At 43.4% G+C, this 16,810-nt stretch overlaps 1 protein-coding gene across 1 annotated transcript in view; it reads right to left on the bottom strand.

The window, feature by feature from the left end:
• LOC104627752 (rab GTPase-activating protein 1-like) overlaps positions 1-13,005 on the bottom strand; it is a 34,240-nt gene extending 21,235 nt beyond the window's left edge. Inside the window, exon 1 of the mRNA XM_010296107.1 lies at positions 12,895-13,005. Within this exon, the coding sequence (XP_010294409.1) occupies positions 12,895-13,005 (111 nt within the window). The remainder of the gene's footprint in view (positions 1-12,894) is intronic.
• Positions 13,006-16,810: the final 3,805 nt, after the last annotated feature.

Here is a 16,810-nt window from a genome sequence, read left to right on the forward strand (position 1 = left end):
TTCCATAACCCTGCCGTTCAGAGATCTGCTTAGTTAGGCTCAGTTAGCAATACAGTTAACTAAGTTGAAAGAGTAAGCTGAGACCAACAGATATTCAATAAGCCTCATGATACAGCAATCCAGCAGCAACATAGGAACAGAGAATGGAATTCAGATTCCCTGAACACCGGCTCTAAACACCGGCCCGGACTTTTACACTCACCACAGTGCTTGTGTTTGAGAGGCACATATATTGACTGCAGGGGAATCTGCAGCTAAAAAAAAACCAGGCTCAAGGAAACGATGTTCTGCCTTGTGGCAGAGATTCTTCAAAACACTCCTTTTCAGATCCCCAAATTGTTTTTCAGCATTCAAAAATTCATTTTCACTTTGAGATACGGAGCGCTTATTTTCCACTTCAACTCTATTTGTTTTAGCAAAAAAAGAGACACCCTGAGTGGCTTAAAAGCAGTGCTTGGAAATGGCTGATCATTTTATGTACTTGGGGCTGATGTCTAGCAGCTCGCCCCGACAAGAAGTGCTTCCTCTCGCATACAGCTACAGGCGAGACGCACACCGTGAAAGGAAACAGCTATACCCACTTTGTCAGCAAGCACCCATTCTGCATTTAAATGGCCCTGGTCAACAGGAATACTGTGGTTAAGGATACAAGTACTGGAAACATGCTAGATGGAAAATACCTGCGTACAGGTCATTTTTATTATCCGACATAATGTAAAGAATGCCTGAACAACGAGACCTCTGCTACAAAAGACTATATAGGCTAAATGAAACTACGGGTGTATCCCAAGGCCAGATGTTAGGATCAGATATGGGGGAACTGACACTCTGCCCGGCCATCTGGGACAAGGCCTGCTCTGTAAAACTCAGTTGTTATGAGCAGCAGCAGTTTTTCCATTGCAGAATTTATTCTTCCATTTGTAATAACCTAGCAGTTCCGTGTGATTTTGTGTGTCTTACAGACATACACCTTTTGGTATATAGCCTTTGGTGCTAAAGGTTTTGTACATATCCCCAGTGACTATGCAAAATCAGACCTTCAGCTCTCCCTCATTTTGAAGTACATCATTCATTCTGATTTAGATCTGCCCACAGTAATTTTAGAGCTTTGGATGTATTTCTTGGCATACGGCAGCGATAGAAGAAAAGGGCGAGCAGGAAGACAAGGGCAGACTTCACCACCATCCCCAGGACAACAGAATCAGAAATTCAGGTGGAAGTCCCCGGTCATTTTTTGCATCACTTAGCAAAGAAACAACCTGTTCCCAAGTACAGAAAGTAGCTAAGCTGTGTTATGGTTCTCTTCCCAACCTTGTTTATAGGATGCTGAAACTAACTCAGATCTATCCCACTATCATACTTAGGGAAAATTGCCAGTGCAAGGCTAGCAACTGGTCAGTAACCAGGCTGAAAATATTGGTATCATCAAGCCTGTAAAACCCGTCATTTTGAACGGAACAGTCCATAGAGTCAACAGCTTTCAGCTAATAAACCCCCAGCTGAATACATCTTCTGAAACCTGCCACGAGACTGGTGAAACCAGTCTTACTGTAAGACTAGATTCCAACTCTGCTGAGCTATCAAGCCGGGTCTTGTGTCCTGTCACACTCCGTGCCGAGCACAAGAGCGACACTGAAAAAACAGTCCACTTCCTGAGATGGTGGATGCGTGGTAGATCACAACTCTAAACTACACGCCCAGGTAAGCTGTAGTCATCAGCAAAGAACCTCGCAGTATTCTTTGAACACATATTCTATGTGTGAATATTATTTTAGGTAATTCTGTGTTGCAGCATCAAGAAAATTGTAATGCTGTCACACTTTAAAATCACCGTCAGGCTTCTCTGGTGTGTGGTGAGGTCCTTGATGCTAAATCACCTTTCATTAGTTTTATAAATATTTCAAACCCATGAGTTGCTGATAGCAATTACTTTTTTTAGTGCATTACTCCACTAGCAGAAAACACATACCTTTTCTGTATTAAAGCTGAACCATTATGCACTTACATTCAAGGCTCCACAATCCCTTCTGTTATATCAAATACTTTCAGCAACTAACACAACTTTTACCATATCTTCTCAAAAGCCTTGCCTTTCTTCTGCTTGCCCAGCTCCATAAACACAACTGCTAAAACTCTAAAGTAAAAAAGAAAAAAAAATATTTAAAACTGCACATTAAATGATCAGCAGTTCAAAAATACAAGTGGGACAGATCCAACTTCCAAGGCATCAGAAACGCTCACGGAAGCCTTTTACTGCAATAGCCGATCCTCGCCCTGCTCTGTTACCTCTCTAATCCTTCATCCGCCGAGAAGGTTTCCTCAATGCCTTTAAGAGGCTTCAGGTTTTGCCATATTTGCACCTTTCAGCCTCTGCGGTACCTGCAAAACGCCTTGGCGTGGAGCTGGCAGGTAACTGGAGGAAGGGCAGGCCAGGCGAGTTTCAAAGCGCTAGTCGGCCATTAACGTAGTGTAAGCAGCTGCTGGAGAGCATCCCTGGGGACAGGAACGCGCAGCAGCGCTGCACGTCAGCCCCAGGAGCTACAAAGCAGGCGTACCGATTCGCAAACCTGTATATACAAGGCTGCTTTTTGGGTTTTTAAACCTTCTGCCGTTTTCCTGCCCCAGCTCTGGCTCCACCACCACCACTAGCACTGCCGGCTGAGTTTGCCACTTCACCCATGCGGAGACCTGTGCTCATCCATTACGTCTAGCCGAGACCCTGTCAGACTAATTACCAATGAACTTGAGACCTACTACTTTATCATCTAGCAGGGAAAATCCCAAGAGCATCTTAACCACTGACAGAAGCAAGACGTTTGCATCAGGCAGGAGGGGCTGAAGGCGGAAGATGAAATGTGGCCGTGCTGCCCACTTCAGCTGGAGAGCCAAGCTGCTGCTGCTGCCCCTGAAGAGAGTGCCCTGCAAAAGAAAGAGCTTCTGCAAAGGGAGAACGCCCACCTTTTGTGGAAAAGGAAGCCAGTTTAATATTAGCAGCAACATCTAGCTCCCACTATTTTCACCCTCCAGTACCAACAGCTGCAAAGAGAAAGCAAGCCCCGTTTTCTTTCCGAGCTCTCTGTCCGATTCCCCTTGCCATGGAAAGGAGGAGACCCTCAGTTTTGGGGGAACAGAAATTCAGTGTTGCCTGATCTGCTATGGAAGTTCAGCCTGAGTCTGGACAATCTCTGTGTGCTTGTTCTTGCCTACACACTTAGCTTCCGTGATCTCCAAGGTAAAGGACAAACAAATCCCATGATGTCTTAACTTGGGATTACTTTGGTGACTCTACCTTGTAGGAAAACTACAACGCTTTGTATACACACTGAGCTTTGTCTTGGCATAGCTAAGATGCTACTCTGAAATCAAACCACCTGGATTTTTCTTAACACAAAAGACAAGCCTACAGCTTTAAAACATCACTGACCAGCTCTAACTAACACTCCAGTCAATGTATTTTTTTTCTTGTGAGTTTGTGTTGACACAGCTAGAAGGAAGCAATGAAGACAAAATGTGCAGACTGAATGGTGCATGAAAGCACAAACCAAACAAGACAAAACCCACTGAAATACATTTTCCGACCTTGGCAGTGAATTTATGCTGAATTCTTCTGAGAACTGGGTTCAAAAAGGAATGAAAATCGTTACAGACAATGAAGACGGAATATTTTTAGCTAACACATTCACCTACACAAACTTTCTAATCCACCTTCTAGTAATTAAGAAATTAGGCTTCTATATGGAGATTAACTGCCTTTTCATCTAGTTTTAGTGCTTCTTACGAAGTTGATGAACATGCTGATCATGCAGACACTGACAGAACACCTATAAATACGTGTACTTTGCATTTGCTATGACAACACACAAAGCTTCTGGGTTTGTATATAGCTTTATTAAGGTGTAATGTATTATAAATAATAGTAATCTACAAGAAAAGACAAGTGAGGTAAGAAAGCTGAAGGCTTAGAATTCAAGGAGCTTAATATCTTTCATTTGACCCACTTCACTTTCTCATCATACTGTGATGACTACTGTATCTAACAGATCTGAAGTGGCTGTCTCAATCTTACCTCATCTGTTGGGAGAGAAGTTGAATGTTGCTTTATTCTAATTTAACTATTTTTGCACTTAAACGTTGAAATATAGCCTTACAAAGTAACTCATTGCCTGCTCCTCTTCAGTTGCCAAGGTTCATGCTGATACCCAACATGTTCAAGGTCATTAAAACTAAAGACCTAATGAACCAATAATGGCTAGAAACTTATTTCCAATTTCTTCTCCGAAAGGGGCTTGTAACGATGACAGAAACAGAAGCAGAGTTTCTCGAGTGCCCAGAAAAACTTGTATCAATTTTCCTGGACTTCTTTGTAAGAAGCACATGAAGAAACTCCAAAATTTTGAATGTTTAATCACAAAGATTCAGTTCTTATAAATAACGTGTCTATTTTGAGACATTGCTTAAAAAATTCCCTCTTGATACAATGACAACAAGAGGGCAGCAAGAAGAAATGCTTTAAAACATGAAGAAAAGAGAAAGTAAACAGAAAATAATACAGGTAATTAATTAGTAACAAATAAAACGATAACTAAAACTAAATGCAGAAGAAAAAAGTTTAAATTCTTTGTTGAGTTTTGTTAGGCTGGACTTGATTCTAGAGCATATTCTAAACAAGACGATTCCTAAGTTACTGTTATTCATATGCATTAATAATTAGAGCCCGGAAATAATTCTGATTCAGATGAGTCAGAACTGTCCAGAAAACAGCTCTTCTCTGTTGGAAAGCAGGCTGCTGGATTTTATGCAGAGCAGAAGTACTGACAGAAGTAGCAGATGAGACCTTTAGTCCACTGAATGTCCATTTTTAGTAAACCCTTAAACACAGTAGAGATTCATTAAGAGTAGAAGAAATCTCTGTATTACCAATATGTAAGAACCACAAATCAAACCATCCAAATGACTTTGGTTGGTCAGCTGAAACCCAGACACGCCCCCCCGCCCTGCAGAGCTGGTAAGGGTCCAGCCGATAACTAGCATAGGAATGTAACTGGTTCCACACCAATGTGATTTGCTAAACTGTAGGTCCCATTTTATTCTTTACCTACAGGTTTGAATGATAAAAGTAACTTTACAGTTAGAACAGTCTTCTCTAGCACTGGATTCACTACCACATGGTAGATTTATTAAAAAAAAACAACCACCAAAACCCCCAGAAGACTCTCTGATAGCCATAAAGCATGAATTAAAAAAGCGAAGGAAATGGGTCGAAAAGCCATAGTCAAAGGGAATCATTATTCAATGACATTTTTCATTTTAGATTAAAGATATCCTAAAGGGTGTCCTCTGGGACTCATAAAGGATCCAGCACTATCAAACATTACATCAGTGGCTTGGAAGTGAAAAATACAGTCCCGTTAATAAAATCTGCAGATGACGCATGGACAGAAAGAGCGGTAAAGAACAGGAAGAAGGACCAGAAAATTGCACACATATATTTGAATTCCTGGAAGTAGCTTACTCAAATGAAACACACCACTGTGCCGACTCCAGATAAAATGTATGCAGGGCTTAACTACAGCACGGAGTAGCAGAGCTCCCAGTTGGGGTTGAATCCCACGAAGAGATGGGAATAACCCCAAGAAAGCACCATTTGAACTCTTCCAAAAGCTTGGAAACTTTTCTGCTCTCTGGGAAGAACGGGGCATGGGGGAATGGGAGGCACATGCTGTGAAAGCAGCCTGCCATGGGCTGGGCAAGACCCAGCTCTTCCTCCACAGCCCTCTCCCTCCCACCTCACTGCTCGATGGCAAGCTGACCAAAATAATTCTTCTAAAAAAAAAATTTTTTTTTTTTTTTCACTGTATCTGTACCATTCATAACACAGCCCCACAAGCAGCTGCATCAGCACAGCCCAGGAGGCTCTACATTGCGGTATGGGGCTGGGAACACACTGGCGTGGAGGGAAGGGCAGGACATAACAGGCCACCTTTGCAGCGAGAGAAACGTGACTCTGCTGCCAGGCTGCGGCAGCAAGGCTGATGGGAGCCCCGGGATGCACAGGGACAGGACAAAGCAAGATGACTAGGAAAGTCTTCACCCTGGATTGTCACTGAGACCAGTACTGGAATACTGCCTCCGGTCCTGGGAGATACGTTTGGGGACAAAAAAAATAATGAAGGGGATGTGGAGCAAACCACTGAACTGTTCTGTGCAGGGTGTAAATGCCTCGCAGCAGGAGGTTTAAGAGCTCAAGCTCCTCAGTTTGTACAACAGAGCACAAAGAGCCGAACTGGTCACAGCATCGAAGTACCTTCATAGCCATAAAATAAGTACAGAATGCTACACTCTGGCACAAAAATGCATGCCAGATCCAAGATGGGAAGCTGAAACCAGAATGAATCTAAGTGGGAAGTTTGAAACGTATTTTGAACAGCAAGAGATTAACAGATTACCATGGAAAATGATACCTTTCCCTCCTTCTGTTACACTCAAGTGAGAGCTGGATGCTTTTCCAGAAGAGCATTTAAAGAGTTTTTAATCTTCAAAAAATGCTACTGGAATGAAGTTGGATGAAAGAGATGAAGCTTAAATGATCAAAAGACAAAGACCCGCCTAGCTTTAACCTCTGTGAACCAGTGGGCAGGGTGAACCGCCTCTCTCGTTTCCATGCCATTGAACCTCGATGCCAAACATGGGCTACACGGTGACACCGTCATGCAGAGATTGCACCACAGAGCCTTTAGCAGAGACAGGAAAACCATTCGACCGATGAGCACTGATGCAATAGCAGAAACCAGGGCTGGGTGCAACCCAGCAGCAGCTGACGGCTCCTCGTGCAGTGGGGAGCTGGCTCCCATGCCCTCCCGCCTGCCAAACGCCGTGACTGTCTTTCTGCCCCGATACCAAAGGCTACGGCTTCACCTTTGACAGTTTCTACTCCGCATCAATAATCTACAGCAGCAAAAATGTGCTGCACATTGAAGGCTTAGGACAGCAGAAAAAAAATGAGGTGCAACACAAATAGCCTGAAGTATTTTAGTGTCACTTATTCATTTTCATATTTAATAACAAAGGAGCAATGAAGGTCAAATAAACCTTAACAAGAATAAAATTACACGCCAGCTGTATGTTACCATGCTATAAAACGTGTGTTTCTTCACCGTGTACAAGCTGCACATTTAGGGCTAGATTTGTGTATGTTAAATAAGCACTCTGCAAGTTTTATCAGACAAGCGTCTGTAATCAAGTCCGGTTTTAGTAGCAGGAGGGGTCAGGATCTTACCCATTGCAGGGAAATTACCTGCCCTCTGGCCTACAAGGATTTGCGTACGACAGCGGCCGTACCGGGGTTTCGCACTGTCGCTGCAGAAGCTGTGCCAGTTTTCCTAAATATGCTGGAACTCCAAGACTTTAAAACATGGGAAATCTGAGGAAGGAAGAGATTTCATTTTCATGTGTTTAGTTTTAACATCCAAAGGTGTCAACCAAGTCTTACTGAGGAAAAACTGCAGCCAAACTAAACTTTGTGTACATCAGTTACACTCTCAAATCTAAGATAGATAGTAAGTAAACTACAGTCTGATACGATGATCCATTTAATTAGCTTTATATGAGCAGTTTCCTTTATGATTTCAAATCTTGATGAATTTCAGAGGAATTTAACACTGTGGGGGCTGACTCCTTAAAGCAGAATAAAAATACAGAGTTTTTATAAAGAAAACTTCATGTTATTTTTACTATTCCATATAAACATGGCTCATTTTATTTTTCAGGAGCTTGAAGATTTGTACTGGTGAAAGAAATTGCAGAAAAGCTAATGAAACTGGAAGGATGACAGGTGTGAGTGGAACACACAAAATTTTTAAAAATCGAAAGAGTTAAAGAAAGAGCAGCTGCCTCCCAAAATCACAGAAGGGACTTGAGCAATCAAGGGAAGGGAAAGACAAAAACTATTAGAGCTTTTGTTTTTCTGCATAATTTGTTTAACAAATAACATGTTATTTTCTTATATACGCATCTAAGGGAATTTTTGCTGCTCCAAAGACAAGGTAAGAGGATCAGGGCAGAATCTGGCTGCTGCTGGCCCACAGAGAAAGAAGGGTTGGAGGCAAGACAGCTCCTAGAGACATCCCGAGAGCAGGATCCCTCCTGTTGGGAAGGAAAGGGCATAAACAAGGATTGTACCTGCTGGAAAGAGCCAATTCTCATAACAGCGACCACCCAAATCTCTTATTTCTCCTCTGGCAGTAGCAAGCAGCAGCACGCCAGCGGCAATGCCACCCAGGGAAAGATGGTTTTCTGAAGCTCAAATGCCACCAGCTCTGTCTCACTGCAAGACTCCACATGAGGCAGAATTAGAGATGCACAGAAAAGCTTAGATTGGAAGGGCTCTCCAGTGGGCATATAGACCAACCTCCTGCTCCAGCAGGGATAGCTTCAAAGTCAGAGCATGCTGCTCTTGCAAGTCTCCCAAGGATGGAGATGCCAGGGCCTCCCTGGGCAGAACTGCCTTCCCTTGTGCTGAGCCAGAATTTGCTTTGCTGCAAATCATCACCATTCCTTCTTGTCTTGTCACCGTGTGCCTCTGAGAAGAGTTTGGCTCCATCCTCTCTAGGACCTTCTTTCAGGTGGCAGGGGACTGCAATTAGATCCCGCCTGAGCTTTCTCTTCTTCAGGCTGCCCAAACCCTCTCTGCCTTCCCAGTGGTCCTCCGTTGGACTGACTCTAGGCTGTCAACATCCCTTTTCTCCGTGGGGGCTCAAAACTGGATTCAGCGTGTGAGATGCAGCCTCACAACTGCTGAGTGGAAGGGAAGAACCGTTTTACCTGACACGCTGTCTGTGCCCTTGGTAGTGCCGCCTCGCGCACAGCTAGCCTTCGTCACTACAGGGGCACGCTGACAACTCGTGCTGCCCTCCACCACGACTCCCAGCACCCTTTTTGCACTGATGCTATCCAGACATTTGGTCCCCAGCCTGCACAGATGATGGGAGTTATTCCCACCCAGGGAGGAAGCCAGGGTTTTGCATTTGCCTTTGCTGAACCTCAGGAAGCTCCTCTCAGCCCACCTCTGCTGAGGTTCCTCTGATCAGCAGTCCTGCCTTTCCATGTGTCCACCCTCCATTTGCCACCTGAACAGCAAGTTTTTGCCGTCTGAAAAACAGGGTGCATCCTCTTCTGGTGTCTGGGCCTGAAGGTGCTAAACAGTATCAGCCCCACTATCAACCCCAATAAACATTTAGCCAGCTGCCAGCTTCAACCCACTGACCACTACGCCCTGTGCTCCTTGCCAGGCCACCCAATTTTTCACCCACTTTGCAGCTCACCAATCTGCTTTGAACTTCCTCGGTTTGGCTTCAACGGCAAATTGAGAGCCTAGAAATATTATGGCAGAGTCTGCTGGCGTGTAACCACAAATTACTTCTCTGAAATGGCTGATAATTCCCCTGAACAGAGAGCTGACCACAAGGCAAGCAGGCAAATGAAAATATAATGAAGCTTTCCAGAATAATGTCCTTCAAGTCTGGATTAAGAGGATTACACCACTTAGTATACCAGTTTTATAACCCCTTGGGTCCAAGTTTTCTGCAGATAAGTTGAGAATCGGAATTCCCTAGAGCAAAGTTACTCAATTCTTGCACAAACTACATAGCAGTCCACTTTTATATGCTGCTTTGCATGTCTGTGTGAATTAGTTTCAGAATAACTTGAAATCTTGAAAGCAAGACCACACAGCAAAACAACCATGTGACATGGTCACAATGCAATATGACTAATTTTATTAAAACATATGTTGGAGGATTGCTATCATACAGTGTTGCTTTAGAGCATATTTAACAAAAACTTATCTCAGATCATCTAACATCCTGTTTAACTGTCCGGTATTTATGTGCATCAAAGCAATGCTACAAAAACCCTGCTATGCTTTTACTGAAAAATGCACATTTTCCATTGAAAAACACGACTAGAATTGACGGGACCTGGATAACAGCAGATAATTCTGATCTTCCTCACAAAGTTCATTACCTGCGTGGCACTGGACATGCCGGACGGTTACGAAGGGCTGGCCTTAAGCATCAGCAACCCACAACAGCTATCATCTGGGCCTGGTTTGGTTTCGGTATTAACCCTTTGCCACTTCATGTCGTAACACATGGCACTCTCCTCTGTGCAAGAGAGACTCCTGTCCGCCCTGACCTATTGCACAACCCAAAGGAACTATAACGAATTACCAGTTGCAGGATTTCTGGAACTACGACGATATCATCCTGGCACCCAAATTGCAGAACAGGATGAAAGCCTTTAAGGAACTTTTTTTTTTTTTAAAACTTTTCTCTGCAAGCAGAGCAGCATACTAGAAACTCCTTTTAAAATACATGAAACCTGGATTTTGCAAACAAGCAGATGAACCCCAGATCGTAAAAATACCTGTGCTAGTAACATAAACTCTTAGAGTAAGTGAAAACTCTGCAAATTCTTTCTGTGGAACATTACTTTACATACAGTATGTAGCTCTGTACAATCTGGTAAAATGACCAGGACAGAGTCAACAGGGTTTGCCCCAACTTATCCCAGCTGGCAGCTTGTCCCACGATTAAACATAACAGCAGAGAACTGAAGGAAACTGAGTTGTCAGGTCCCGTCCCTTTGCAGTGCAGGCTCCCACGCAATGTCTAATCCTATCACAGTCCTGTTGAGCTTCATCTTAAACCTCCCCAGGTTGTTTGCACCATTATTTGCTTAGTTAATATACTTGAAAACCATTTAAAAGAGTAGTTAAATATTTCCTATGTAAACCTTACAAAAAGCACATTTCTTAACTTATTTCCTAGTACATAATGCACTGAAACATGCTAACACTGTTCGATGCAGGGAAAAAAAAAAGGTAGGAACACATACATTAAAGTCAATCATTCAGATCTTGTATAAGTAACGGTAATAATGATACTTGTCCTCCCATGGTCGTTCCATGTAAGTATCTCTGTTTACTAGGAGATAAGTAGTTACTTTATAGAGAATTTTTTTTTTTTTAAAGTGTTATTTAATCTTATTTTCAGAGTGGCAAAAATCAGCCGGAGTTGTGATGTGGTGCTCTTGACACCAGTTACTTTCTCCTCCAGTCACCTGCAGCTGATCTGGAGGAATCTAGAGATACGTAACGCAACGGCCGTTACTTTCGCTCCGAAAGCTATACAAAACTTAAGAGGCCATCATCGAGCCCGTTTAAGCAGCACTTTTCAAAGATTTAAATTACAGGGTAAGCCGTCCATGAAATGTTTTCTTACCACAAGGATTTTAGCCTAAACAACTGCAGTACCGGCTCTAGAACACGCAAGCAGCTCAGGATGGGAGGCCTCCAGGAAACCCCGCTGTCATCATTTGCTCAGAGGAGCTCAACAGAAGGGCCTCTCCCCGAGCCCGCCGGCAGGTACCTTCTCCGCAGCACCTGGCTCCTGTTAATCCTATTGCAACACAGGTACCTGTCTGAAGGAAAGATACTGCTCTGGGCTTCTCGTCAAAATAATAAATGCTGCCATAGCAATCAGCTAAGGCAGAAAAAGCGGGACGGTTGTGGCCGGACAGTGAATGAATGTATGCCACGTAGTTAAAAATATTCAGCATGGAAAAAGTATGTGACTACTAACACGCTGGTTAAGTTAAAGCCTGCTTGGAGCCCAATCTCCAACCAGGTCATATTTAAGTACTCTGTTTTCTCTATACTGGATTTCCAGACCTATTAGCTGGAACTATTCTAATGGGCCTTGTAAATTCTAGCCTAGAGGAGGGCAGAGACAGAAGACATCACAAGAAAAGGGATTGGGCAGAACTCTGGTTTAGATGCAGAGGTCTGTGGGAGATGCAGGAGATGAGTTCACGCACCCGAGCCTTCCTAGGCAGGCAGAAAAACCCAAGCAGGAAATAAGCATAGAGAGGTTTTACACAAGGTAGCAATAAAGCAAATTTTTCCGCTTCTGAGAACACCTCCCTTTGTCACAGCTTAGGGAACTACCAGGATACAAACACATACACAGACCAAAATCTGCAAACACAAATGCTTAACTGGGTTGCTAAATAATTAGCTTGATTTGTATTTAAACTGAAATATTAACTGTACCTTAACTATCTGTTAAGCTCAGCACCTATTCATGCCTTCTTATTTTCAAAGACTGCTTTTTGACTGCTTCTAGGTGGACTGGCTCGCGCATGGGCTCATCTAGAGAATCTGAGACCAAAGATGAACTTTGTTCAGAGTCTAAACTACCGACGTGAATGCTGCTCCCTGCAAATGCTGGGATCTCCATGAGGGAGGAAGATGACCACACTACACCTGCCATTTGCATAAAGATACATGCTATTTATGAAAGAAGGAAGCAGTCATTTTTACAGATATTTATGCTGATATCTTAAGAATGTATAAAAAGTGTTAAGTCACCGTTCCCACACAAGGGATAGGTTCTCTTCGGTCTAGTGATGACGGTGACCTACACCCCAGATCCTTGGCGTACACTGAGCATCTGCCTGAACTTTTAACTGACATGCTAAGACAGAGAAAGTGTTTACATCATTTAGGGCTGATTCCATGGTTAGATAAGTTCGGTCATTTGCCGGTTTAATTATTATTTCAATTATTTCAATACTATTTCAAAAATATTACTTTAACTATTATCCTACCGAGCAAATCACCTTCTTCTGAACTTACTAGCCCAGAAAGATATTATTTTAATAATCTTATCTCTTCTGAAATACATTGTTTTCATTTTGTTCACGCATGACAGCAAATTTCTGACAAAGTAATAAAAAGAGAAACTAAATCATAAACAGCTTTCAGCAGAAGGACTGAAGTAGTGGACAGAGTGTAACCGTAAGCATTATTGGCACAGGATCAAGAGCAACACCTACCACAGATTTGGGTTTGCTGACAGCCACCAGATTGGCCAGCAAGTCTTCATCGTACAGCTGGCTAAAAACATGGGCATCGTAAGCCACCGTTATGGAGACTTCTTCCATCATTTTGCCGGCAAGCTGCCGTTGGCGGCCAGAGCGGGTTGACAATCCAAGGCTGAACCTTGGCTCAGTTCCGTGTCAGTTGTTCACACCCACCTGAAGAAGCTAATGAGGAAGGAGTGTCACAAGAGAAAATATGACCCAGCAAATCAGCTCCCGTGTGGGTTTTTCTCTCGAGGGTGCCTTTTATATTATCATGGGATGCACATATGAAACACCTGCTCACACTCCCAACACCCAACTTGCAAAAGGTATTTGCTGAAGTTCAGTGAAAGCCAGGGAACCTGTTTTAATTCCAGTACTAGGCTGAAGATGAAAAAGCAGTAGCCAAACCAGATTAGTATTAAGCAAGAAAAGATCCGTCAGTGCTTGACAGCAGGACTGGAATCACTTATGTTCTTCTCGAACTTTGTAGCAATTGTTTATTCTTTTTATCCAGTTTTCTCCCACGAAAGCTGATATTCTTGTTAGCAGAGTCTCACTTTCCAATTAATTGCTTCTTCTGGCTTATTTGTAAATTCAGAGAGACCTGTGTAACGATGATTTCTTTCAGCCATTCCTTGGAATTTTCCACAAGTTTCTAAGTCTCCTTTAAAATCTTTAAAAACACTCACTTTGGCTTTTACACAGATCTGAATTGCATTTTGTGCCATGTAGATGCTTTGATTTTAGCAGGAAGACGATGGCATCGAGTCACAACCCTCCAAAAGGAGTCCTTCAGTTTCCAGCTGTAGAACAGGGTAAAACAGCCATGCAACATGCAATGAAGGCTGTAAGCTCTTCTTGAATAAACTCGCACCTCCCCAAGTGAAATAAAACCAATTTATGCAATTGAAACTTTCCACAGTAGGTTTACAACCTGAATCTGGGACTGGTTTGCTTTTAACCAAGAAGTGATATGGTATCTCTTGTCTAGGAGTCCTAAACAGTGTAGCTGCCTTCCAAATCGCTCCTGACTTTCCAATTAATTTACAATAACATCTATTTGACACGGAGAAGAAACATTAGGAAAAAAATTGGAAAAAATAATCAAAAATCAATATTCTCAAACCTACAAATGAAAATCTAGAAAACAGTAAGTGATTTGAAGACATAAACAAAATATTCCCAAAAGAAACTCCTTTCAGGAGACCTGGACAAGCTAAAACTCCTAACCAAATCAGCACTTCTGCTTAGACTCGTCCACTACATTTTTACCTTCTCTGGAAGCCTTTTGTTCTTCCTGGTGAAAAACCATACCTGCTCAAGAAGCAGAAATCATTTCACCCGTGCATTTGTCTCCAAAAAGAGCATGTGCTGGATGCAGCAAATCTGGCAGAAATTTCCAGTTCAGGTTGCTGGCAGCATGTGGTTCCGCTCTCGCTTTCCAGAATAAAGAGGGTCAGACCCACCTTGCTCTTCTCTTTTTTCCTGTGCTCCTGGAGTACCCTTATCAAAGATTACACGGGTATCTAAATAGCACCAGGTGCTATTTGCATTTGAATAGGGAACTTGAGCAACAGTTGTAGCGTACAGGATTAAAAACCCAACACCTCTTTCACTTAAATAGGGGGGGAAATGACATGTTATTGCTAGGAAACAGAGGGAGTTCTAATAGGCTTATGGCAAGCAAAAAATGCAGCACTTGAGGTTAAATCCTTGAGAGTAAAGCAGATTCTGATCGTGCTTAACCCTTGCAGGAGGAGGAAAGGTCTTTTTGCCTTGAAATGCACCTACAGTGCGTTTTTTAAAATTTGTCTTCAAAGGCTTGCAGGTTTTTCCAATTAATTCCCACAGTAGAAATACTTTAGATTCCAATCCTGAAGCGAGATCCAGCTCACGAGATGGCTCTCCGTGCCACCTATACAGAAATCATACCTGCTATGCTAAATCCTGCTCAGGTTTTTCTGAAGCGCTTCTCAATGACCGCTTCCTCTTCGCTTTCATTGCCTTGTGGGGTGGGTTTATTTTTTCTTGTGAAAAAAGTTCAAAGCGGAAGGCTACGAGCCGCTCCTCCTTGGCTGCCTCCGAGCCGCGCTGACAAAGGCACCTGTTGTAAGAGGTAAAGAAAGTCCCTTCCCACAACCCTTCCCGCCCCGCTGGCGCCCGCTCCGGAGGCTCCCAACAGGGACTGACATTACATTGGAACAGTCATGTAGGCGCAGGGCAGGGAGCAGGCGCTGTAACAACAAACATTCCCATGTTAATGAGAGACCAATTTAATTCTGCAATTAAGGGCAGGAGGTGGAGAATGCAAATGATCAGAAGTACACCGCAGCTGCAGCTACTCGGATCCCTCCCCCGATTTAGCCAACAGGCATTTCTATTTCTAAGGAATTATGGACCAGAACATATATTCCCTTTTTCTCTTTTCATCTTAAGCAGAAAGGTTACAATGATTTAACAGCATTAAATCTACATGTTACTATTGTATTTATGGGCCGAATAATTCTTCTCATATCTATTCTTAACTGAGGGCTTGTAATTCTGGCATGTTCTAACTAGCAACCGCAAGAACTAACAACTGATTTTTTGATCTTGGCGAATGCGTATCTTTACTTTAAAGAGGGTATTTTTCTGTGGTTATTTCAAGCTGCCCACAAATCCCTACGAACCTGCATTTTACATCCGTGTTAGCAGTCTGTGCTGTACTCCAAATCAGCGCACAGAATTGTTAAGTACCAAGCCCGTTAAACTAAATCTTTTGTGCTAAACTGACTGAAGCAAGTATGTCCACCCAGCCACAGCCGTGGCATGCCCACCCCAGAGGAACCGGAAAGGAAAAGGCAAGCAGACATGCCCTCGACCACCTCCTCAGGCCACGCTACACACTCCTCCCAGCATTTCAGCGCACAGCCTTCCCCTCAGCCAGGGTTTCTGAGTGCTGAAAGTGAGGAATAATCCATCAAAAGACAGGAAGCCCCACGTAGCACAGCTTCATAGTTCTTTAAATTAAATAGCGCTTCCCTATGTAACACCACGTCTACCTTGCAGCAACCTTCCTCAAGGAACAGGAACGCAGCCCCCTCCACCACACGGCAGTGAAAGCATACCTCCAAAGCGGGAGTTTTTGGAGAAGCGGTTCAACCGAGCAGTCAGGATGACAGAGGAGAGCCAGCAGAAGGACAGGTGAGCTGCAGAAAACTGTTAACTAATTAGGGTAAGTAGCCCTAATTACAGCTGTTGGCATTTATATGGTGGTGGATAACAGAGGTGAATGGAAAATTCCTGAATTGAGCAAACCAGCTAGCTTAGCAAAGCAAAATCCTGCTCACTCCCAAGATAAATTCACTCTCACTCCACCCCCAGGAATGTCTTGCTGCTATCTGACGGGGGTAGGATCTTCTGACAGACGGGAAAGCGTTACGTATGTGAGGTATGTGCGGCTTCTTGCTAAGCGCTCCCTTCCTGCCACCCTAAAATATATATTCTGAAATATAAAGGCATTTTCTGTGATTTGCTTTTCATCTGTTAATGAATCTGGGAAGATCACAGCAGCCTTCAGATAAGGAAACATAAAGCTCCTTTCAGAGCACTTGGAATGCATGTGGCAGCCTACGAGGTAAGTTTACAGGGTTTTTTCCCCCCAAATAGGAATGATAACGGTAGTACCACGCTCTTTTCACAGTTCCCTTACCATTAATCACCTGTAAGAACTGTTTCGAACACGACCAGCAAGCGAGAAACACTTGGTCACAAGTCAAACAGTGTGAATCCCAGGGGACAGTTACGTTCTCTCCTCATCCACAAAGCACTTGCTGACCATCAGAGAACAGCAGAAAGCCCAGATCTTCCGTCCGCACGCTCAGCCGCCTGCAGTGCCCCGAAGGCC

The sequence above is a fragment of the Phaethon lepturus genome, unplaced genomic scaffold, assembly GCF_000687285.1.
Source record: "Phaethon lepturus isolate BGI_N335 unplaced genomic scaffold, ASM68728v1 scaffold55581, whole genome shotgun sequence".
In the NCBI taxonomy this organism is placed as follows: domain Eukaryota; kingdom Metazoa; phylum Chordata; class Aves; order Phaethontiformes; family Phaethontidae; genus Phaethon; species Phaethon lepturus.